The sequence below is a fragment of the Streptopelia decaocto genome, assembly GCF_964273445.1.
Source record: "Streptopelia decaocto genome assembly, chromosome: 22".
Taxonomy (NCBI): Eukaryota; Metazoa; Chordata; class Aves; order Columbiformes; family Columbidae; genus Streptopelia; species Streptopelia decaocto.
The window spans coordinates 5,359,374-5,383,894 of NC_138677.1; the positions used below are offsets into that span (position 1 = coordinate 5,359,374).

The following is a 24,521-nucleotide window of genomic DNA, read 5'->3' on the forward strand; positions in this document are numbered from 1 at the left end:
TCAAGTCTTCATAACTTCTTTGGAAGCTCGGTGGTGAAATACACGTTGCTGCTTCTTAAAGTGCCCTGTGTGTTATTCTAGATTGTTATCGGATGAACACTCGTAAAAATCAGATAGCAGATATCAAGCTGCTTCTTTCCTGTAGAGTATTTACCTTTGGGAATAATAAAAGTAAATCAAGCAGCCAATACGGAGTGTGGTCTGGATGAGCGGGTAGTGAGGTGGATTGTGAACTGGCTGAAGGGAAGAAGCCAGAGAGTCGTGGTCAATGGTGCAGAGTCCAGTTGGAGGCCTGGATCTAATGCAGAGCCTCAGGGGCAGTGCTGGGGCTGGTATTATTCAATATATTCATCAATGGTTTGGACGAGGGAATAGAGTGACTGTCAGCAAGTTTGCTGGTGACACCGAGCTGGGAGGAGTGGTGACACTGGAAGCTGTGCTGCCATCAGAGACCTGGACAGGCTGGAGAGCTGGGCAGGGAAAAATGTAATGAAATAGAACAAGGAAAAGTGTAGAGTCTTGAATCTGGGCAGGAACAACCCCAGGTTCCAGTATCAGTTGGGGAATGACCTATTAGAGAGCAGCGTAGGGAAAAGGGACCTGGGGGTCCTGGGAACAGCAGGGTGACCATGAGCCAGCACTGGGCCCTTGTGGCCAGGAAGCCAATGGTACCTGGGGTGGGTTAGAAGGGGGTGGTCAGTAGGTCAGAGAGGTTCTCCTGCCCCTCTGCTCTGCCCTGGGGAGACCACACCTGGAATATTACTTTTTGTGACTGGTTTTCTTTCCTGTCACAGTTTTTCTGTGTGACAGCGAAGCCGCTGCCTAATGCTCCCGTGCAAGGTTTCCAGAGGCCAAGCCGGGATTGTCTGTCACTGATGTTGACGGCTCACCTGAGTCACTGCTGAGCAAACCCGGGCACCAGCGCCCCTTCAATTGAATTGAATTGGATCAGATTAGATTGCCCAACCTTGGCAGAGCAAGCCCACAGCTTGGGGACGCTCCTTGCTGTGCAAACACTTCATTAATCTGTTATGGACATCTGGTTATGAACAAAGGTGGAATAATTATTCCCTCCCAAGTCCAAAGACAGAAATGCTGAAGGAGTTGATGGTGTCTCCCTGAAACAGGCTGCAAGGTGGTCTGCTCTGGGGTGCAGCGCTGGGTACCTTTAGTCTGGGCCCACTCTTGGTGTGATTTTGAGCTCAGCTGAGCTGCCCTGTGCCTGTTGTAGCCGTGGGAGGTAGGAATGTCGTCGTTAGGCTACAGCCTTTTAGCACAAACCCTGAAGAGTTTCCTGCCTGATTAAACCTAAATTTCAGGAACAGCATCACAATAACACAGAAGAATGCAAGATCATCTTTTTTAGAGTAGATACAGCAATTCAGTGCGTGAGAGAACTAGAAATAGTCAAAAAGTGAACACAATTAGCAAATTAAACACCGCTACATGGATGAATCTACCTAAACTTTGTGTGGCCAACAATTTTCCATGCTTTAAGATAGTAATTTCCATCAGTTTTGAGTGATTCAATTTCAGTTCCTGTGTGTTGTTTGCTTTCTCTCCTTTTGGAGATGACGTTCGTAGGATGTTCAATGTTATTTTCCATCTGCCAGCTTGTCTCTTTTGTCTACAACAATATGGAGAGAAAGAACAGCAATGACTGAAGTGTAACACATATGAGACCACTCTGCAACAGGCACTGAGCTTAGTTTATGTCTTGTCTCATTCTCCTCTCTCAGGCTTCTTCTTCATAGCCCTGATTTGAATCTCTTTTACATCTCTTTTACAATACATCTGACCTTTAAAAGCTCAAGGCAAGTTTTACTTGCATGTTCATGCAATTCCCCTGAGCTGGCCAAGCTTAAATGTCTTGTACCCTTTTCATCTAGGGAAGTGATTAAGCATTTTGTGCTTTCCTTTGCCTTTCCTGTAGCATAGTCTGAGATTTTCTCCTGGTGTCTATAGCATCTTGTAATGACTGAACTGTGTGAAATTCTTATCAGAGTGATTATTTGTTACTGATTTTCTGTGACACAAATCAGTGCAGCAGCCCAGTCTCTAGAAGGGACACAACTACCATAGTGCATGCGTATTTCCTTTTAGAAGATAAAACTTCTTTGACTCCTAAAGGTTTCCTGAAAGAGAAAGAATTCTTACCGGCAGTTCCAGAAAGGGAGCCAAACATCCTGTAGAACAAAGAGATAAGGGTTGAAATGAGAGGTAACACAACAAATGCTGCATGACATGAGCATGTAGAAAGCAAATTCTCTATCGGGTACATTTTGTATATAGTATAGAAGGGATGGTCATATCCTTGCTCTCCCTCTCAGCTCAGGAGGGGGAATTGTGGTGCTGAGGTCAGACTTCACGACACTAAGCAAAGGGGTTTTTGGCACAGTTACTTACTGGGACTCCTGCCCCTCCAGGAGCTGTCGGTAAGTAGTGATCTCTTGCTCCAGCCGAGTCTTGATGTCCATGAGGATCTTGTACTCGCTGTTCTGGCGCTCCATGTCGGCCCGCAGCTCGGCCAGCTGCGCCTCTATGTTGCTGACGAGGCCCTGGACCTGCGCCAGCTGCGCCTCGTAGCGCCCTTCGGTGTCGGCCAGGGTGCCTTCCAGTGCCGCTCTCTGAGAGCACAGCGAAACCACAAAAACATGCGGGGCTGAGGGGAATACCCCAGGTTCCAGTATCAGTTGGGGAATGACCTATTAGAGAGCAGCGTAGGGGAAAGGGACCTGGGCGTCCTGGGGACAGCAGGATGACCATGAGCCAGCACTGGGCCCTTGTGGCCAGGAAGCCAATGGGACCTGGGGTGGGTTAGAAGGGGGGGTCAGTAGGTCAGAGAGGTTCTCCTGCCCCTCTGCTCTGCCCTGGGGAGACCACACCTGGAATATTGTGTCCAGTTGTGGCCCCTCAGTTCCAGCAGGACAGGGAACTGCTGGAGAGAGTCCAGCGCAGCCACCAAGATGCTGCAGGGAGTGGAGCATCTCCCGTGTGAGGAAAGGCTGAGGGAGCTGGGGCTCTGGAGCTGGACAAGAGGACACTGAGGGGGGACTCATTCCTGGGGATCAATATGGAAAGGGGGAGTGTCAGGAGGATGGAGCCAGGCTCTTCTCGGTGACGACCAGTGACAGGACAAGGGGCAATGGGTTCAAACTGGAACACAAGAGGTTCCATTTAAATTTGAGAAGAAACTTCTTCCCGGTGAGGGTGGCAGAGCCTGGCCCAGGCTGCCCAGGGGGGTTGTGGAGTCTCCTTCTCTGCAGACATTCCAACCTGCCTGGACACCTTCCTGTGTAACCTCATCTGGGTGTTCCTGCTCCATGGGGGATTGCACTGGATGAGCTTTCCAGGTCCCTTCCAACCCCTGACATTCTGGGATTCTGTGAATATACACCCATTTCAGTGCTGGGCGGGGTTCACGCAGTGCAAATTTCATCGTACCATGCTGAGCTGGGACTGAAGTTCTATTTCCAGCCCTTGGAGGGTGCGTCTCAGGTCGGTGACTTCAGACTTGCTGCTCTGGAGTTGTTCGGTGTTGACAGCTACTTCACGGTTCAGCTCTTCGGTCTGAAACAGGAAAGCATCACATGAGAAATATGGGGCTTTTAAGTAGAGGTCATAAGGCTTTCACAGAAGTCTTCTGAGTGTTTTAATAATTATTTTGTTTCCCTCATGGATTTTTTTTTGTTATTATCTGTACAGCATGGACTTTCTTCTACCTTGTTGTTGAACCAGGCTTCAGCATCCTTCCTGTTCTTCTCAGCCATGTGCTCATACTGGTCTCTCATTTCAGCCAGGATCTTGGTCAGGTCGATGCCTGGAGCAGAATCCAGTTCAACATTGACCTGACCAGTTACTTGTCCTCCCAGGGCGCTCATTTCCTATGTGGACAGGGCAGAGGAACACAAAAGAGGGTACGATCATAAACTGAAAACATTGCCAACCTTCCGTTCTTTCCTCAAGGGCCAAGTTCTGACTGGCTCCCCTTAAATACTTGCAGGGGTATCTTTACTTTCCCAGCCTGCACAGAAATCTTTTCTTCACTGTTGGAGAGCCCAGGGCAATTGTGAGGGACTCCATATTTCCAAATGTCATTTTCAAATGTGTTTCTTGGGGTTTTTTTTACCTCCTCGTGGTTTTTCTTCAGATAAGCCAGCTCCTCCTTTAAGCTTTCGATCTGCAGCTCCAGGTCCGTCCTGGCCAGGGTGAGCTCATCCAGGACCTTGCGCAGGCCGTTGATGTCGGCCTCCACGCTCATGCGAAGACCTTGCTCTGTTTCAAACCTTAACAAAGCAAAACAAAACTCTTCAGGTTAGCTGAATTAGTCCAGGACGTCACTGTCCTCCACATATTTTACATGACACAAAATTTTCTGCGGTGCAGGTAGTGCCTTCAGCAAATACATAAGCTTTTGGCTCAACAAGGACTTTTGGCTGCTCAAGGGACCTTTTTCCTTTCAGGAATTACTCACTTGGTTTTGAAGTCGTCAGCAGCCAGCCGGGCATTGTCAATCTGCAGGACAATCCTGGAGTTGTCGATAGTGGCATCAAGGATCTACAAACAAGGAGAGTTCATTGCTGAGGCTGATACAACTGCTATCTTCTTTCATGAGCTGAAGATAAAAGAGTTAAGATTCTTTTTCATCTGTAGCTGCACCAACTAAAAGTGTATTTTATTTAGTTCTCAGTAGGGAATGGGAAAAAGTACTAAAAGGAGAAAATCTAATTGCTGATCTGCCTTTACTGGAGCTCAGTTTTTCCGATCAGTAGAGAATGTGAATGGGTTGAATGAAGAGACAGTAAATGCATGGGAGCGGTTGTGAACTCCGAGCTGAACTGTGAAAACTGAACCTCAAGTTTTCTTTCATTGATTTACATGGTTTAATCAGCTCCTACCGATGTGCTCCCAGGTGTGTATCATCCCAAAGTGATCTGTTATCAGGTACCACTGGGGCAAATCTGCATTAATAGATGGGATTGATTACTTCATGTCTGCTGCTTCCTTCTTCCAGAAGCCAAATGTTTAATCACTCTTATTTCAATACCAACATCAAGTAAATGAAACATAGTAGATAAATAAATGTGCGGTGATGAAATCTTGAGCTGCTATTTTCGCATTTACAAAATTGTACTTAATCAGCTTTTAATTTTACCATTAAAGATATGTGTATGTCCCTCTGAAGTATTTCAAGCTATATGGCAGGTAACGTATTACAGAGTTAGGTAGGTTGCTGTCATTGCTTGGTTGTCTTTATACTTATCAGTATATATATGGTCATATATATATATAATCTGGTCATATATATGCTTTATTAAAAGCAAATGTTATCAGAGAATTAAATACTTAGGCATCTCAGACTAATTGTTTTGTACATTTTCTTACCTAACATTTTAAAATGTAGCTAATTCCATACTGATAAATTACTTCATCCACCCCGCCCAATCATTGCACATTAATTTCATCTTCCTCTCCTTTCCATAAGCTGCAATGCCCTCTGGGTGTTCTAGTGACGTTTTTCTCTTTAGGTTTCTATGCTTCCTTCTTAAGTGAGAATCTAAGATAATTTTATTAGATATTAACACCTACCTTGTCTCGAAGGTCTTCAATAGTCTTGTAATAAGGACTGTAGTCCCGAGCTGGGCCTGGCCCTTGTTTTTGGTACCAGTCTCGGATTTTAATCTCGAGATCGGAGTTGGCCTCTTCCAGCGCCCGCACCTTGTCCAGGTAGGATGCCAGCCGCTCGTTCAGGCTTTGCATCGTTGCCTTTTCATTTCCCGAGAGGAGCCCATCGCCGCCACCCAAACCGGCACCGAAGCCGCCACTAAAGCTGCTAAAACCGCTTCCATATCCACCACCCAGGACACCTCCTGGGCCAGAAGAGACAAATCTGGCAGAAGAGACTGACACACCCCTGCCACCAGACCCCCCGTGGATGCTCGGAGCCCTAAAGCAACCCCCCCCAAAACGGAGCGAGGAGACCCCAGGCCCCCCTGCCCCAGAGAAGCTGCTTTGCCTGAAGCTGTAACTGGCCATGGCAGGAACAACAAGGACCCAACCCAAGCTGCGCTGGTGATCCCGAGGCAGGAGTGTGCGCTCCGTCCCCCACCCCACCTTTTTTATCCCTCTGACAATGGGAGTTGTCTCCAGAACGTGTTATCTGAGACCCATGGAATTTATCAGCCGTAAACCTGCCAACACATCGATTCCTCTTATTGGTCACTCGCTCTCAAGTGGGCTGTTTCCTTCCCAAATGCCTTCACCCGCAGGAGCTCATTCTGCCCCCCCAGCCGCTGCCTTTTGAAGCAGAAGGGGGGATTCAGAGGCGTCGCCCCGCTAAGGGGAACATTCACTAACCTAGTTATGGTTTACCTACTGAAACTAAAGTGCTGGGAGCGCACAGCCCCGCTGCAAACAACACTGTGGCCACGGCGTCTCGTGTAATCTCAGGAAAGAGTTTAATACTGACTGAGTTAGTAATTGGTAGACTGATAACAGAGCTTGAAAGGAGCCCAGATGGTGACCACTATGTGTGGATCTTGACAAAACCAGTTCCCACCCCTCTGTTTTCCTATTTCCCTTGAGAAAAATTCTTCTTCCAGAAGTATCATTTTCACAATTTCTTTCTTTGCTTTTAGTTCCTTTTGGGCTGGCAGTAGAAGGGAGAGTCTGGCAGAGAACATACCTTGTCTAAAATAGTCTGGTTTTCTAAAGAAACAAGAATCCTTTTCAGGAACTGTGGCTGTATTGGAGCATTAAACTTCCCCGTGTACCTGGGGGGTGAGAAACAACAGAAACAACAGTGAACCCTTTCATTGCTTCTAAAAGAGGGAAGTAAACATAAGAAACACAATCACGCAGTCGTTTGGTCTTGGAGATTTGTGAAAATCTTCTTTCTAAGATGTTTAAGTCCTCTGTTATCCAAGATGCATTTTCCAAAGCGATGCTGCTTTTGTTACTGCAAGCTCCTCCATGAGCATCCCTACCAAAGGAGTGGATGTGCACATCTTTTCTTCCACCCTCTTTCTTCCTCTTGCCACCCCTTGCTCCCTCCAAACCTCTGGGACTCCCCAGAATGGTTTCAAGGAAAGAAAAGCGTTTGCAGCTTGCAAGGAGCAACCAGACCTGGGCACAAGGAACCACCTGCAAGTGGTTCCCCTGAACAGAACTTTTGGAGCACAAGGTGCACGTTGTGATGTTTGAATGAGAAATCCATTTAATACCAAAACAAAGAATTAAAGATAAGCCAAAGGAAATGCGTGCTCTGTATGAGGGCCTGTCTGGTCTTTTTATACCCATAAAAATGCACCAGGTATTTCAGACCACACATGAGCTCTTTGTGAAGAGAGGAATGTCAAACTTGAGGGCAAATGCAGGGAGAGTGAAAGAACAAATACACCGGCTGGAAGGCGGCCAAGGCACCTGTATCAACAGCCCCATTGCTCTGGGTCTAATTAGGAGGTTGTATCAGAAAGAGGAATTCTGCAGTGGCTCGGGTACAAAATACATCACTTGATATAGACAATGTATGTTCCATACGTGGCCTGGCTGTGACGCTGCGGTCCAGGGGCAACCCAGATGAGTTCTTTCTGCATTCACAGTCAACCATACAGCCTTTTCCAGGAGGTACGGAGGACACTTCTGCCTGCCAAGACACGCCGGTGGTTCCTGCTGTAGATCACAATGTCCCGTTCAGCCCCGGGTAGGAAAAACCTGCCCAGCAGGTAACTGTTCCCAGCCCTGTCAACAGGGGAAATAATTCTATCAGAAAGTTACAGTCTGCCTGCAGACAGAGAGCTGCAGAAGAACAGTTATTTGGTTGTTAAATGTTAAATTCCGTAGTTAGAGCATAAAAAACGTAAGTCCATGCGCTTTTCTTCACTGAACAGAAGTGCAAGTGGCTTAAAGGAGAACAAATACCAGTATGTTCTGATTCGTCTCCTGCTCCAAACCTGAATCTGCACTCTGCGTTTCCAGAAAGGTTTTGATTTTCTTTTGACTTCACATCTTTCTTCCACCTCAGTGGTCGCGTGTGTTCGCTACATTGCTCCCAGTTATTTAAGTCTTTGAGGTCTTCATGAGCTTTTCATGAGCTTTTATGTGTTTTCTTCACACTAATATATTCAAATATCATGTAAATAAAGAACGTTGGGAAAGTAAATGTCCTGGTATCACTAAGGAGGCTTGGAATCTGTCTTTCAGGCTCAGCTCAAATCACTGAATCACCATTTCTTTCCTGCCATGAAAGAACTAGAGCCCTGGAAAAAATGAGTTGCCCTGAGTCTTATTATTCTCATAAAACTGAGCCCTTACATGAGCTTATTTCCCGTCTCCTTCAATGCAGAAATGGGGGAACCTCTTAACCAAATCACATTCCCTCTACTTTGCAAAAATAGCAATTTTGAGAGTGATCAGTGCTGCTCTCTGCTCTTATCTGCCCACTTTTCAACTGGGACCAGCTGTGTGTGCACGCCAGGACCTGCCTTCCCAGCTCATAAACATCCTTGTCTTTCCATCTGCTGGCACGTTCAGGGAATATGTGGCAAGGTTTGTGAGGATTTAAAAAAAACAATTAATGATAGGATATAAAAGCAAGACCAAACCTGTCCCGGCCCAGAGGAACCACGTACACCTTGAACATTTGCCATCCAGCTCCGCAGCGGAAAATTCCTCCTCAAAAATATCCCAGACCAGGTAGAAATAAAACAGGCGGGTTTCAAAGCACAGAGAGAGACGAGCTGTTTAATTTGGTTCATGTCTGTAAAACATTTGAAGAGCATGTTTGCATGTGCAGAATTTATGTGCTCATATATTCATATGCACATGTTTATATATTTGTATTGTACTTACACATTATTATTTCTCCAGCTAATTTTATAAGAATATTTTCTGATCGTAGTGACAAGCCACAGCTTCCGACAGGGTGGGGGCTTTACCATGCAAGCTTTAAATATATATTCTTTAAATTAGAAAACAAGGAGCTCTCTTTGTACCTATCAGCCAGATGTGGGCTTTCCTGACCCTACGAGTGGTTTCATTCTGGTTTTAATTGAGATGAATTCTCAAAGCCTCCAGGTCTCTTGGTGAGAAAATCCAACTGTTTGCTCTGCGAGGGCAAGTCCTGCAGCCCCTGCCAGGAGGTGTTTGTCAAACAGGTTGTTCTCATAGCAACTATCGCTTCCCAGGAACCACCTTCTGCAACCCCAGCTTTGCCCTGCACGCCTTTGGGAAGGGTATTTCCAATGACTCAAACAGTTCGCTTCATTTTCACGGTCATACTTCATAGGCAAATTCCGCAGTATTTGTGTGCATCAGGTATGTTGCTTTGTAACTGAGAACGGTGGCTTTCCACTAGTCTCTGGCACTTGTATTCAGCTTTAAATCCTCTTTTAATTAAACATTAAGGTCCGCGCTGTCTGCATAGATATGTGGGGCAGCCCACCACCTCATCAAGCTGACCGAAATACTAATTGATTCAGCTTTACTAACTAATAAAACCGGTAAGATTCTGGTGGCTGTTTTCTGACAGTGTTTTCAACAGAAAGGAGTTTTGAGAATCTGGTTAAAACCTTAGCGAGTGTGCAATCACTATGAGCATTTCAGTACTGCCGTGATTTTTGACAGCCTGACATGAGGCTGCGGGAAAGAACTGAAATAGGGTTAGAAACGGTGTAAGGAGATGTTGGTGAATAAGGCTGTGGGTGCCCTGGGTGCGCAGGAGCGAGCGGCAGCGAAAGGTGTTCCCCGCAGCCAGGATGCGAGCGTGGGCTCCCAAACACGGGCTTATTAGGAGTAATTGCAGGGCAGAAACTGCTCTTGAGGCTGTACTAAATGAATTACGAGAGTCAGCTCCAGCGCACCTGGAATCGCGTGTTCGCTGTGTTAACCCTGAGATAGCGTTTGGGATTAATGTATCTCCACAGTCCCCCCTACAGGGCTGGTTTTTAAACGCAGCAGCGTTTCATTGAACCTCGTTTGTAATAAAATTCTTCCCCTCTTCACTGACGGTATTAAATGACTTGAAAACAGAGAAGAAACAACTTCAAGGCGAGTTAAACAAGTGCAAGAACAATCCAGGTTTTGACTTAATCTGAATTTGCTGGAATTACCTCAAAACCCTCAGGCAGAATTGTGTGAAACAGATACTTGCTCTTTTTCTCTTCCCTGTCCTTGATAATGAATTAATTTCTAACCTTTCAACTGTCTGTTAATTTGGTTTATTACCCCATCTGGTATCACAGTGTTACATCGGCGAGAAACGTTTTATTATTATTTAAGCTGTGCTTTCCTTGGCCAGACCATTTTCCAGGTCCGAGGCTTAATTTTGAGACTGTATCAACCAGTTTCGGTCACAAATCCCTGTGTATATTTTCTGAATTTGCCACTAGAGGGTGCTGTGCAATAGTCCCTTGCACTCACCCTGCAAATGTAGATTGATTTCAGCTCGTTCCATCTTGTTTTCATGGGCTTTGATATTACAATGGGCAGATTATGCTCCGGTAAGTCCTGTTGTGACTCAGGGAGAGGTAGTTTTGCTTTGACTGTACAAATCTCACTTGTTTTCTATGGAGTTTCTCTGCCTCATCTCCTTTTTCGCTGCTATGCTGAGAATTCAGTTTAGGATTGTAGCACGTACAAAGTTCGATGCCTTTTGAAGTGACGCGTTGTTATCCAAACCCACGGCATTTTACCTGCCCTGAACCTGTTTGCAAACCAAAGTGCAGGCGCGAAGCTGTTGGACAGAGTAGAAAAGGCCGGTGATTTATGTGCTGGTCAGAGAACAATGGGAGACCCACCCTGGCGTGTTTCGGGGCAGCGGTTGAGTCACTCACCCGATATGTGGTAGACCCTGTTCAGCCGCTTTCTCAGCCCACTGCAAATCAGACTGAAATGCAGATTTGGAAGGTTTAAATGAGATAGTTCACCGTTTTTTCTTCCTCTCTCTGCCATAAGTGTGTAACACGAAGTGGAGCAGCTTAGTAAGAACGACTGAACCTTCTTTCCACCCACCGCCCTCCACCCATCCATCCAGAGAGCTGTACCACTATGGATCTATTAATACTGGCTTATGAGATAAAAGTACATGTTTCCTTTATTTTGAACCATCAGACAAAAGACCTGAGCCCGGATCTTCCACCATGTCAGGAGGAATAATCCTAACAACTGAATTTTTGTGTTACAAGGAGAACTTCTTTGCATACTCAACATTTATTTCCTGATCTAGTCCTTTGGTTTTATTGAACTAAATTAGGTAGAGCCCTCATCTGAAAGCTGAGAGGGCTGCCTGAAGATAGTTGATTTCTCACTCAGTGAGCCAGTGGCAAATGGTTTTGATTTGCCAAAATTTTCATGGAATATTGAGTTTAATTAACTGATTGTTTCAGTCCAGCTGCTGAACTGGCAAATCGTGCACATCCCTTGCAATGGATGCTACAAAAAAGGGCTTCACCCATCCTGCCTTCTTTCCTATAGGTGTCGCTCTCGAGTTTAGTGTCGGTATTTCATTAATCTCACAGAATCAGTGTCAGTATTTTATCTGGACATCATCTGATCAAGTTAGGATATACAATTTTCTTTGGGGCCATATTACATAATACTCCCAACTTTAACTCCTCGTTTGTTCCACCTAAATTTAAATACAATATAAATATACCAAATAGATTGTTGGACACACGGTTTTCTTTGCATTGCAGGAAAGTAAAGTTTTATTAGAGGCATTGTTACCAGCAGGAAGATGATCATCAATTGCATTGCACCTGAGTGCATGTAGATACATCGGTTGCAGATGAAGAACAATATAAAAAGGAAGAAACAGATAATTTTAAGAGGGTCCTAGACATTATTAATCTTGACTTGATAATATTTGCAGCGCAGTCTGTGCATCAGGTGGGTGTCCTGTGTATTATCGCATTGTAGGTCGGGCTGCTGGGATGGCAGTGGGAACCATCGGGGTATCTTAACACACTCGGGACTGCCCTGTGGAATGACAGAAGAAACCATTAGTGTGATGGGGAAATCAAACATCTCTTGCGGCATTGACATTTCAGGTGTCTCCATGGTTTAAATGTCCGTCTGTGTTAGTAAGAGTGTGGAAAGGAGCTTAGTCTGCTTCTGTAACTGAAGCTAAGACACCTCAAAATGAAGGGATTTGACTGTGAACGGTTTATTCTCTTCTGCAACTGCAAATGTGGAAGCTGTAACACAGGGGATAGTGCTAACAGGAAAAGAGATGAGACGCAGAACGGGAAAGCCACGGGACAGGGTAAATTAGGGTCCTCTTTGGAAGATCTTTCTTACCTGTCTTCTCACCAGATTGACCGTGGGAGTAGGAAGTGGAAGAATAAGAGTGGGAGGATATTCCCCCTCCTTGGAGAGCTCCTTGAGAATTTCTGTGCAAGGAAAGGAGTGTTAATGAAGGTAATGATACTATAAATGCATTCATAAAGAGACATACTGTGACATAATGTGTAGTGCAGGTAGCAGCTCAGCTTTTCCTGGACCTTGCAAATATTTCTTTATATTGTTTTCGTTTCATGCCCTTAAGCTGTGTTTTCCAGCCAAGCTGTAGAATCAGAAATAACAAGGCTGTAGAAGTGTAATTGTTCTGCTCTCAGTGCAGCTGTGCTGGTTCATCTGCAGTCTGGTTCTGCACAGGGATTCCTCTCATGGAATTCTCTGCACAAACAGGCTGAGAGGAACTGACTAACTGAAAATAAGTCAGAAACTATATGCTTTCTGTATCCCTCTGTGTTTGAAGTGCTTATTAACTCTATGATACATACATTTCAGTGTAGATGCTGTGAAAAAAATCCGTTGTATTTAGATTTCAACTACAGACTGGTAAAACATTCTACTCTGCTTTTGACCAGTCCCAATAGAATAGACCATGATAGAATTTATGCCTTTACTTGCAAACTGAATACATACCCAATGTCCTGCTGCCCCTCCTGCAGCAGCGCCCGGTACTGAGCGATCTCCTGCTCCAGGCGGGTCTTGATGCCCAGGAGCATCTTGTACTCCTGGTTCTGACTCTCCATCTCGCAGCGGATACTGGCCAGCTCCTCCTCCACACAGTTAATCTGCGCCTGGATCTGCTGCAGCAGGAAGGCGTAGCGCGATTCGGTTTCTGCCAAGGAGTTTTCCAGGGAGGATTTCTGCAAGGGGAGATGCGGGAGTTGAGGAGCAGGGCTCTCCCCTCGCTGCCCCTGGCGAGGAGGGACGTGCCCTCGGCGCTGCTGCCCCGGGTACCGTGCTGAGCTGCGCCTGCAGCTCGATCTCCAGGTTCTGCGTTTCGCGTTTCAGTTCCGTGAGCTGGTGGCTGCTGGTCTGCATGTCCTGGCTGCTCGAGGTGACCTGGCGATTGACTTCTTCAATCTGTACAAGTCAAAGCCCAAGACACTTTGTGAGTTATAAAATACCCTCAGGGAGCAGATTTGCTGGCTGAGAATGAAGATCGCCCTTTAGCAAGGGCTTTGCACACCCCGTCGCAGGGTGTCTGTGCTTTTCCCCAGGAGGAGCCCCCACCTGGTGCATTGCTCCATACCTTGACTTCATACCACTGCTCAACCTCTCTGCGGTTCTTCTCGATGATCTGCTCGTACTCGTTCCTCAGGTCATTCAGGATCTTGGTCAAGTCTTGGCCAGGGGCGGCATTGACCTCCACACTCACATCACCCGTAGTTTGAGACTGGAGCTGCCTGAGCTCCTGCAAAGGGAGAAACAAAGAGCCCGGGTCATTTCTTGTCTTGGGGACAGTGGGCAGAGCAGTATCGACGTACAAAGGATGACAGAGACATGACATGAGGCTGAATGGACTTGATATGTAACTTGGGGGACTCTGAAGAATCCAAGTGCTGTGTGGTGGACATGATGGGATCGTACCTCCTCATGGTTTCTCTTAAGAGCAATCAGCTCATCCTTCAAGGACTCCAGCTCAGATTCCAGTGAAGAACGAGTGTGAGTGAGCTCATCCAGGAGATTTCTCAAGCCATTGATATCAGACTCCACAGTCTGACGAAGGACCAGCTCATTCTCATACCTGTACCAGAGAAAAGAGAAGCATTACACATGAATTTCATTACACTGCCTGGGTGTGGTTATACCACTTAGGACAAGGTATCATCATCTGCATTCGTGAACCATGTAAAATTCATGAAATGAAAGATGTAAGGTTCACAGAGCGGTACTCACTTCATTCGGAAGTCCTCAGCAGTCATCTTGCTGTTATCGATGTCCAGAAGCAGTCGGTTATTGTCCACAGTGGCAGAAATGATCTGAAAAGGGGCAAGTTGGAGAGGGGTCTTTGTTTGAGACATCCAAGATAAGAAGAAAGAAATCACAAATCTTTGGTAGGGCTTATTTTGTGGGTCTTAGAATTGTTTCCTGCGGTAATGCAGGGGCCATAGAAAGTTATTGAAATGCCATGCCACAGGAATTGGTGTGTGTAAGATTTCTGCTTCCCCAGCATTCTGATGAAAGAATATTTTGATGGTGGAAAGGAGAACATTCATACTGGGAGATCACCAACACCTATAGGTTTCTGCACCTGGTGTATAATGAAGCATAGTCTTTTCCCTGATGCGATAATTATAATCTCGCTACAAAAAAAGCTGATTGTTGTAAGGGAAGCCCTTGGTCCTACCATCTGGAATATGTGGGAGTTCAGATGTTGCAGTGCAGGTGCTTTGGCTTTGTGCTGCCTCCAGCTGAGCTGGGTGGGAGCAGAGGGAGCGACTGGAAACCGCAGCTGGCTGGTTTGGAGCCACCGTGCACCGTGGGGTTTCAGTTCCGTGCGGCAGCACGTCTGGGGCTGGGGGAGCCCTCCCTGGTGCCTCAGGCTGTGTCCCCAACACACATTCCTTTCACTTGTGGGGTGCTATGGGGCTTTGCCTACCCCAGAGCTAGGAGGCGCAGCTCAGCAGGTCTCTGCCCGTGGTGCCACCAGCAAGGTGTCCAGCAGCTCCTTCCCACCCCCTTGGGACCCCTTCCAGGTGGGAATAGCATGAGGGAGACGAGAACACGATAGATAGGGCTGTCCTACCTGATTTTGGAGTTGCTCGATGGTCTGGTAGTAGGAGGTGTAGTCCTTGGAGACGCTGGGCGCTTGTTTCCTGTACCACTCGCGGATGTGGAGCTCGAGCTGAGCGTTTTCCTCCTCCAACCTGCGCACTTTGTCCAGATAAGCAGCCAGGCGGTCATTGAGGTTCTGCATGGTGACCTTCTCATTGCCGCTCAAGAGGACGTCCCCTCCAGCACCAAAGCCACCACCAAAGCCACTACCAAAGCCACCGGCAAAGCCACCGGCAAGGCTGCCGGCGCTCATGCCTCCTCCGTAGCCGATGCTGCAAGCTCCCCCCCCGTAGCTCCCACCGCCTATGACCGAGGAGGCGTATCGCCGGCAGGAGACGGAGGAACTCCTGCCGCTGCCGCCAGCGCAGCCCCCTGCGCCTCCGCCGCTCCGGTAAGAGGTGCTGGACGTTCTCTTGATGCTGCAGCTCATGGTGTCACGAATCAGGTCAGCGGCCCCAAATGCAAAGCCCACGGCACAGCTTGGAACTGCAAATCCAAGTGGGGCTCCTCTCCTTGCTTGTGGCCCTTTATACCTGCGGGTGGGTGTCACCTCCCAGCAGTCCAGCTTCCCATGGGCTTTGCCAGCCCTGGTGCTCATCCCAAAAGTGATGTGCTAAGGGGAATTTCTTTTGGGGCTTGGGACAGCCCTCCCCTTGGGTATTGTGTTTGCATGCTGATTCACTCGAAGCACACACTATAATTTCGGGTGGGTGGCTGTGTGTTAGATTTTGTTTCAGATAGTACGTTGCTGGCTACTTAGAGAGTGAAACTCATTTTAATAGTTCCTCTTCGTAGTCATTTTTTGTCCTGAAAACGGGTGGTGAAAGCACCACCTAGTTACTCTGGTTTCATTTCAGAGTTGAAGAAATATGAACTCAGGCACCCTGTGTGTGAGCCTTGTGTCATTTCACCGGCAGAACTGCCAGTAACTGGCACTTTTGGAAACAGAATCTCTAAGAATTTAGGTCCTTCCCCCCAAAGCAAGCTCAGCCTGGACACTTTCAGAATGCTGAGTGGTAAATCTCAATAGAATAACCTTGGAAGAAGCAATGCTATTTCTGCTATCACCAAACTCTGCTAAAATCACTGCCAGGAGAGAATATTATGTCTTGCTCAGACAGATGGACGTGCAATGATGTGATTTTAAACTTGTGATCTTTAAAGATTTTGTGCAATTTTTCAGTAACTCATAGATTATTTTGAACTGAAAGATACGTGTAAGGCATCGCTTAGTCTGCCTTGGGAGAGGAGAGCAAAAGGATTCAGCTTTTCAACTGAGCAAAATGCAGGTTAAGATGATTATCAGCTTGCCCTCAAGGAAGGAGATACCAGGGCTATTTAAAATAAAGGACAATGCTGTTGGTCACGTAGGAAAGGACGTGATTTGGGTTTGAGTATGTTGGGGCTGCAAACTGAGAGGAGGTTTTTATCTACGGGAGGGATAAGCGTCTGGAAGGTGCTTCCATTGCGGGAGCTTTGGATGGAGAAGGGGAACAGTTTTGAGACTGACCCTAGTAGGGACATTATCCACATTTGGTGGAGGCAGCTGGGATGACCCTTTACATCCCCCTTCTCTTCTGTCCTTTGTCTGATGCTGCTGCACAGTTGTGGTATTTCTGTAGGAGAAAAGGATGCAATGAACCCTTCTTTGGAAAAGAAATCTTGCCTTTAAATAGCTTTTGGAAAACAGAAACATTAAGCCTGAAGTACAAGGAGCCTTTTTATGTGAGAGTTAAACTTTGATAGGAATTAATCTCTATTTGGGAGTTAAAAATTACCAGTTCGTTTTGTTGTTGGTTTCTTCATTTACTGTCTCACTTGTACACAGCTCGCAGTGGTGGCTGGAGCAACATTTTCTCTCTTAACCACAACGATCATGAGACGCTTAAACATTACCGATGCTCGTTGTGGCTGATGGAAGAATCATGGCAAGCCATTTACCCTCTTTCTTGATACCCCTACAGACATTTTCATAGATATGCCGAAGATAGTGTAACACTTTGATCTTCTTAATTATGATTGTTCTTTTATTGGTAGCTCTCTAATTATCTGCACGTCAGAACCAGTTGCTTTGCATATGTTACTGAGACTGAGTCATCATTATTAAAAAATAACCATTATTTTCTCACAGGGTGTGATTCCTTAGTCATATTTTCCTCATTAGATTGGTGAAACGCGCCTTTATTCTTCCCTATGAGATGTTTATTGCTGAATGGCGGTAATGCCAGAGGTGTTGATTTTATATCTCCTTCTCGGCAATGTTGCATCATAACATCTGACCCAACGATTTCAAATATTTCCCAATGCTGTAATTTCACACCATTAACAGACACATTTATCTGTCTCTCTGTCCTTCTTTTTTTTTTGGTTTGAATAGCTGATCTAACTGGTTACTGCTATAACTGTATGACACAAGACTTAAACTTTAGACTTTTGACTCTGTAACTCAGGGTTATTTACGTGTCTCCTGTGCCTTCTCCTCAGCCATTTGAAGAGACTTGGAGCTTTGAAATCCTACCCTCCCCTGGAAGAATTTTCTCTCATAATGTGCCTTATGAACCTTTGTAAATCAGAAAAGAAATATGTTTGGAGTAACAGTGTTATGAAGCCTTTCCAAGTGCTGTTTACTCACTGGTGGAGTTGGATGTAGAGCCACAAACAGATACTCCAAGTTGGCAAAAGAACCCAAGGTAGTCAGAGGTTCTCACAGAAGATCTGATGCCATTACTGGATTTATGGCTTTAGTCACACAAGAGGGAGAGGACAACCTCAGAACCAATTACTGGTAATTAATTGTTCTCAAAAAAATGAGTCAGCTGTGGTCTTGGGCAGAACAGCGCTGCTCCCATGAGTTTCATCAGGGGCTCCATCTGTGCGTTCCTCATCCGTCACCCATCACCTTCAGCATCGCATTTCTTCAGTTTGTTCAGAGACGAATTATTTCCATAGCTCCAGATTCTGTTCTTATTTTTCTCTTATGTGACTCCCTGGGATGGACCTTTATTCCTTGCACACATGTAGACTTACAAAGAATCCTGTTAAATGTGATCTATTTTGATTGTACAGTCTATCTACGTTGTTAGTTCAGTTGCCTTCCTACAACTGAAAGAGGAAAGGTTTAAAAGTAATTCCCAAGGGAAATCAACCTCTTCCAGTCCAGCAATCCTCTCCTGTTCTCTTCCTCTCTACCTGCTAGAATATGCTGTTGTTATCAATGAAGTACAACTGAGACTTGAATCTGCAGCCTTTGGAGATGAAAGTCATATTTGCATTTGCTTTACATCACTTTTTATACTGTTGAAACCCAAAATGAACTTTGTTCCCTTTGGAGAAGGGCTTTTGTTAGTGCAATTTCCTGATGCTGCACTGAAAAAAAGGCAGTTCAGAAACCAGATTTTTCAACATTAATAGAAAGTATCTGTTCTTTGTGGATACCGACTGCAGACCGCAGTTACGGTACTGTGATGGCAGCACCAAGCCACTGAGTGTGCTGACGAGAATTGGGTTCTTGCTCTTATGTTGGTATTTAAATTGAAATTTCTATCATAAAACATAGGAGTGTTTTTGGTGCGTGACACTGAAGGAAAGTGGCACATTGCCTTGCTGGCTGTATTTCCTAACAGAAGTTAGCACTACGGATTTCTTGACATAGCCAAAGGTGTAGAAATCCTTGATGTCAAGAAACCCGTATGTGCTGGAACAGCCCCCACTGAGTCACACCTTCCACAGCTGAGACGGGCTGAGGAAAGCCAAGGATTAATGGACTCAGGTTTGTCATAGCAGTGGCACTGAGCACAGTTAAGTTCATTAACAGTTAATTGGTCTTCAGAGAGTTGCCTGTCATTGGTATTTTCTTTCTCCTTTCACTCCCATCATTCGGAGAGTCTTTAGTAAAAAGCAGCGAGCCAAAGGGCCAGGGAACAATCCATTAGCAGCCATTAGAAAACAACACGGTAAGTGGTTCGTAGTTTCACGGGAAGAAGAAAAACTGTGTCAAGAATGGATTTGTGTTCTCAGCCCTGTACCTCTGGCTCCGGAGCAGAGGGTTCTGGAGTCCCACCCGACTGGCAGTTCCCACAGGCAGGGCTGGGAATGTCACACTTCACTCCGCCACGCTCACCTTGGTGACATCTCCCTTTCCTCAGTGATATGATCTCGGCATGGTGTCTGTTTTCTCAGTGCAAAATAAGTTGTTCTGAGACTCTTACAAAGTGCAACGGGACAACCTGTGTTTGATTGGCTAGCTTGATAAACACCCATTCAAAGTTTGTTAAATTAAATTTCTCAGACACGCTGATTTTATTTGCATTGCAGAAGTAAAGATTTATTAGAGGCAAGGTTATCGGTAGAATTTAAGCCCTTAAACAACGAGTTGACAGAGACAAGTTGAGTAAGACAAGCATTGCAGGCTGGCGGGGGGATGACGGGGCAGGGACCAGATGCTCCTTCCAGGCTGGTCCAGTCGCATTGGCGGCGCTGCAGAAGCGCTTGGTTCCGACTCTCGCTGTCCGCGCTCAATGTGTCCCGGCTGGGGGACACCAGCGTCATTGCTGGTGCTCTAGCACCCTCGGGGCTGTCCTGTGTAAAGACAGAGCAGATTGTTGCCTTTCGGGAACACTGGCTCTTTCCTGCTGGGCTGGTTTCTTTCCCCTAACACGCTGTGTTAGCAAGAGAGCCATGGGAGACGCTCAGAGGCTCCAAACCCAGCAATACCCTGGGCACTTTCTTAGAACTGTATTTCGTTTTCTATTCCAATGAGAAAAAACCCATATCCTATCCTGTAGAGTTTATAATCGGTGTTTTATATGTAAGTAGAAGGAAGGGTAATGCTTAATATATTTTAAACCCATATTCCACTGTGACATAGTCAATGAGATTCTCTCACCTCTGTGCTACTGGACCTGGGAATCTTGCCCAGCCCAAAACCATTTTCTGACAAAATATATTGTAGTCATTGGGGTAGATGTAGCCCACTAATAAAGATAACCTTACAAAGAGTTTTCTTACCTGCCACTTCGCCACACTGGGCATGAGAGTAGGAAGTAGAAGAAAATGAGTGGGAGGATTTACCACCTCCTTGGAAAGCTGCTTGGGCGGCACTGTAAAAGAAGAGTAATTAATGCACCAAAAAACCCCTAACCACCGGATATTCAGTCAAAAAGATGTTGATGTAGCTCCATGGACAAGCAATTAAGTACACAAGGGTTTCTTTTTATTCCCTTGCTCTAATATGGAATACGTACGCGATGTCTTGCTGCCCCTCCTGCAGCAGCGCCCGGTACTGAGCGATCTCCTGCTCCAGGCGGGTCTTGATGCCCAGGAGCATCTTGTACTCCTGGTTCTGACTCTCCATCTCGCAGCGGATACTGGCCAGCTCCTCCTCCACACAGTTAATCTGCGCCTGGATCTGCTGCAGCAGGAAGGCGTAGCGCGATTCGGTTTCTGCCAAGGAGTTTTCCAGGGAGGATTTCTGCAAGGGGAGATGCGGGAGTTGAGGAGCAGGGCTCTCCCCTCGCTGCCCCTGGCGAGGAGGGACGTGCCCTCGGCGCTGCTGCCCCGGGTACCGTGCTGAGCTGCGCCTGCAGTTCGATCTCCAGGTTCTGCGTTTCGCGTTTCAGTTCCGTGAGCTGGTGGCTGCTGGTCTGCATGTCCTGGCTGCTCGAGGTGACCTGGCGATTGACTTCTTCAATCTGTACAAGTCAAAGCCCAAGACATTTTGTGAGTTATAAAATACCCTCAGGGAGCAGATTTGCTGGCTGAGAATGAAGATCTCCCTTTAGCAAGGGCTTTGCACACCCCGTCGCAGGGTGTCTGTGCTTTTCCCCAGGAGGAGCCCCCACCTGGTGCATTGCTCCGTACCTTGACTTCATACCACTGCTCAACCTCTCTGCGGTTCTTCTCGATGATCTGCTCGTACTCGTTCCTCAGGTCATTCAGGACCTTGGTCAAGTCTTGGCCAGGGGCAGCATTGACCTCCACACTCACATCACCCGTAGTTTGAGACTGGAGCTGCCTGAGCTCCTGCAAAGGGAGAAACAAAGAGCCCGGGTCATTTCTTGTCTTGGGGACAGTGGGCAGATCAAGGTACAAAGGCTAAAAGGACTTGATATGTAACTTGGGGGACTCTGAAGAATCCAAGTGCTGTGTGGTGGACATCATGGGATCGTACCTCCTCATGGTTTCTCTTAAGAGCAATCAGCTCATCCTTCAAGGACTCCAGCTCAGATTCCAGTGAAGATCTAACCAGAGTCAAGTCATCCAGGAGATTTCTCAAGCCATTGATATCAGACTCCACAGTCTGACGGATGACCAGCTCGTTCTCGTACCTGTATCACAGAAAAGAGAGACAGAAACAGGGAGATGAGTTGATGAAGACTCAGTAACAGCACTCAGGGCAGTACTGCCTTGTCTTCTGAGATGATGAGCAGGACCTGAAAGACACGCAAGGTTCACAGAGTGGTACTCACTTCATTCGGAAGTCCTCAGCAGTCATCTTGCTGTTATCGATGTCCAGAAGCAGTCGGTTATTGTCCACAGTGGCAGAAATGATCTGAAAAAGAGCAAGTTGGAGAGGAGTCTTTCTGTGTTCAAGACATTTAAGACAAGAAGAAAGGAGACCCAAATCTTTGGTAGGACTTTGTTGCGGGTCTTGGCATTGTTTCCTGCGGTAATGCAGGAGCCATATGAGAGGGTCATGCTCCAAAGTTACCTTCCAAGGAAACTCAGGCTATTAGATACCATCCCCCCAAATCCCTACTCTTTGCTTCTCTTTCTCAAGTTAGAGAGAGTTCTCCATGTATCTCAAGGAATGTATTCCCCCCTTTTCCTGCAATGTACTTCTTCACAGTCTGCTTATTCTATTTTCTTGGTACCTATGGTTGTAAGGGAAGCCCTTGGTCCTTCCATCTGGAATATGTGGGAGTGTGTGGAGACAAAGGGAGTTCAGATCTTGCAGTCCAGGTGCTTTGGTTTTGTGGCTTTTTGTTCCCCAGAGAAAATGTAAACCACAGCTGGCTGGTTTGGAGCCACCTGTGCACCATGGGGTTTCAGTTGCGTGTGGCAGCAAGTTTGGGGCTGGTGGAGCCCTCCCTGGTGCCTCGGCTGTGTCCCCAGTGCACGTCCCTTTCACTTGTGGGGTGCTTGGAGGTGGGAGGTGCAGCTCAGCAGGTCTCTTCCTGTGGTGCCACCAGCAAGGTGTCCAGCAGCTCCTTCCCACCCCCTTGGAGCCAGATGGCAGAGGAACCCCTTCCAGGTGGGAATAGCGTGAGGGAGATGAGAACACGATAGATAGGGCTGTCCTACCTGATTTTGGAGTTGCTCGATGGTCTGGTAGTAGGAGGTGTAGTCCTTGGAGACGCTGGGCGCTTGTTTCCTGTACCACTCGCGGATGTGGAGCTCGAGCTGAGCGTTTTCCTCCTCCAACCTGCGCACTTTGTCCAGATAAGCAGCCAGGCGGTCATTGAGGTTCTGCATGGTGACCTTCTCATTGCCGCTCAAGAGGACGTCCCCTCCAGCACCAAAGCCACCACCAAAGCCACTACCAAAGCCACCGGCAAAGCCACCGGCAAGGCTGCCGGCGCTCATGCCTCCTCCGTAGCCGATGCTGCAAGCTCCCCCCCCGTAGCTCCCACCGCCTATGACCGAGGAGGCGTATCGCCGGCAGGAGACGGAGGAACTCCTGCCGCTGCCGCCAGCGCAGCCCCCTGCGCCTCCGCCGCTCCGGTAAGAGGTGCTGGACGTTCTCTTGATGCTGCAGCTCATGGTGTCACGAATCAGGTCAGCAGCCCCAAATGCAAAGCCCACGGCACAGCTTGGAACTGCAAATCCAAGTGGAGCTTCTGTCCTCGCTGGTGGCTCTTTATACCTGCGGGTGGGTGTCACCTCCCAGCAGTCCAGCTTCCCATGGGCTTTGCCAGCCCTGGTGCTCCTGCCAAAAGTGATGTGCTAAGGGAATTTTGTCTGTGCTTAGGAAAACGCATTACCATTGTGTTCAAGTATGTCTGTGTTGATTCATACAAAGCATGTACTATAATTTTATGTGGGCGTCTCTTTGTTGGATAGTTTGTTGGATAATGTATCTCATAGCTTCTATTAATCTGGCAGTATATCACTGGTAATAGGCGTTAAGGAAGACTCCACCTTGGTTGTCTGTCTCCTCGTCTTCTGTGTGGCGAAATTTGGTATTTCAGGTTTCGTTTTCCTCCTGTGATCACAGACAATGATTCGTAAGACCAGCAACCTCTAAGGGACTCTTTATTCGTTAATTTTTTCAAAATTTACATTAGCTATTTAGAAATCTACTTACATTTACTGCATTCAATTACTAATATTTAGAACTGCGTTCCCATGCCTGTTATAGACGAGAACTCATACACTGAGTCTTTTACTCTGTTGTCACTGATTATTCTGAGGAAGGTCCTGCTGGTATTTAAGGTTTTCTGAAAGTGCAGGGTGGTTATTGCATCATTTTTATTGTTGAAGAAAACTGGGTGACAGACACAAAAGTAATATTGTACAAAGGAAAGTATATTATAACTTTGCTGTCAAACATTTTGAAGTTTTATTTTAACTGTTTTAAATGGACCTAGAGGAAAGTGAGAGGACAAAGGTTTGACATTTCATATTTTTATAATCACATTAAAACCAGTCACTTCTCAGACTATGCCCTTGAATTATATAACGCAGCCAAAAATGTTTGATGAAACGATACAGCACCAAAGATTAGATCGTAAAAAATATAATCATTATCTGAACTCATTACAGTGAATTGTATTTGCCAGCGGTGAGAGAGTGTCTTGCAACACAAAACACGGAGTCAGAAACAATTGTGTATATTTTTCCACCGCCTGTGCAATATGGGATGGTCAATGAGTTGCTTTTTCCATCTTTACTAGTCAAGCTTCTGTGAAACTCAGAAAAACCTTGAACAGAAACAAATTCTGGGGTTTCCAGGTGTGCATTAAATACCAGCACAAAAGCTCCCACAGAAATGGTAGTGACTTCGCAATACAAAGGAAGCACAAGGAGCTGATGGAACCTGCTGTGAATTTCCATCCCAAAACCACCTTATCCACAGTGAGGGGGGAATTCAATCTGGAAGTATTTTAGGAAGAGGTTCCATAATACAGAAGAAGAAATAAACTCCTTAAAATTAGCAAAAGAAGAGTGAGAAGGGCTTGAGTCACCTTCCAGCTGAAGGTGCCCAGCAGAGGCAGGAGGGTTGTTGGAACTTGAGGACAGCGTGTAATTTCCTTGGTGCCCAACACTTAGTGCCTCTTGGGCAGCCAGGAAATTCCGAGAGGGAAAGAAATACTCTTAATTTAAAGTGTAGATTGACACCTGTGGAGGTAGTTTTAACACAGGAGGTGCAAGAGGTAACAATACCCTCTAGAGGGCCCTGGTGTAAGCACAGTTGGTTACTTTGAAATAACCCACACACCACTGGATGTCAA

General features: G+C 46.5%; 2 protein-coding genes across 2 annotated transcripts; both read right to left on the reverse strand.

Moving 5' to 3' along the window:
- Positions 1-1,519: 1,519 nt before the first annotated feature.
- On the reverse strand, positions 1,520-15,769 carry LOC309449064 (uncharacterized protein). The gene is made up of 18 exons (XM_082070975.1): positions 15,041-15,769; positions 14,191-14,273; positions 13,882-14,038; positions 13,544-13,705; positions 13,249-13,374; positions 12,928-13,154; positions 12,298-12,389; positions 11,966-11,976; positions 10,833-10,885; positions 6,686-6,773; positions 5,590-6,069; positions 4,475-4,557; positions 4,130-4,286; positions 3,723-3,884; positions 3,445-3,570; positions 2,407-2,627; positions 2,158-2,186; positions 1,520-1,627 (listed from the first exon to the last, which is right to left on the reverse strand). Exons 1-18 carry the CDS (start codon positions 15,665-15,667, stop codon positions 1,596-1,598), a joined length of 2,916 nt encoding a protein of 971 aa, XP_081927101.1. The 5' UTR covers positions 15,668-15,769; the 3' UTR covers positions 1,520-1,595.
- A 4,512-nt stretch (positions 15,770-20,281) lies between these two features.
- On the reverse strand, positions 20,282-22,830 carry LOC309449065 (keratin, type I cytoskeletal 42-like; the record flags this gene model as incomplete). The annotated part of the gene is made up of 6 exons (XM_082070976.1): positions 20,282-20,539; positions 20,634-20,759; positions 20,929-21,090; positions 21,239-21,395; positions 21,537-21,619; positions 22,372-22,830. The coding sequence occupies 6 exons, from the start codon at positions 22,828-22,830 to the stop codon at positions 20,282-20,284; spliced, it is 1,245 nt and encodes a 414-aa protein (XP_081927102.1).
- Positions 22,831-24,521: the final 1,691 nt, after the last annotated feature.

Excerpts from the sequence above, each read along its gene's own strand:
- LOC309449064 (XM_082070975.1), bottom strand. The coding sequence starts at position 15,667 with ATGAGCACCAGGGCTGGCAAAGCCCATGGGAAGCTGGACTGCTGGGAG. Across the intron at positions 6,070-6,685 it reads ACCAGACTATTTTAGACAAG|CGCAGCTTGGGTTGGGTCCT; the intron begins GTATGTTCTCTG and ends CGGGATCACCAG. Across the intron at positions 4,287-4,474 it reads GCTGACGACTTCAAAACCAA|GTTTGAAACAGAGCAAGGTC; the intron begins GTGAGTAATTCC and ends TGCTTTGTTAAG.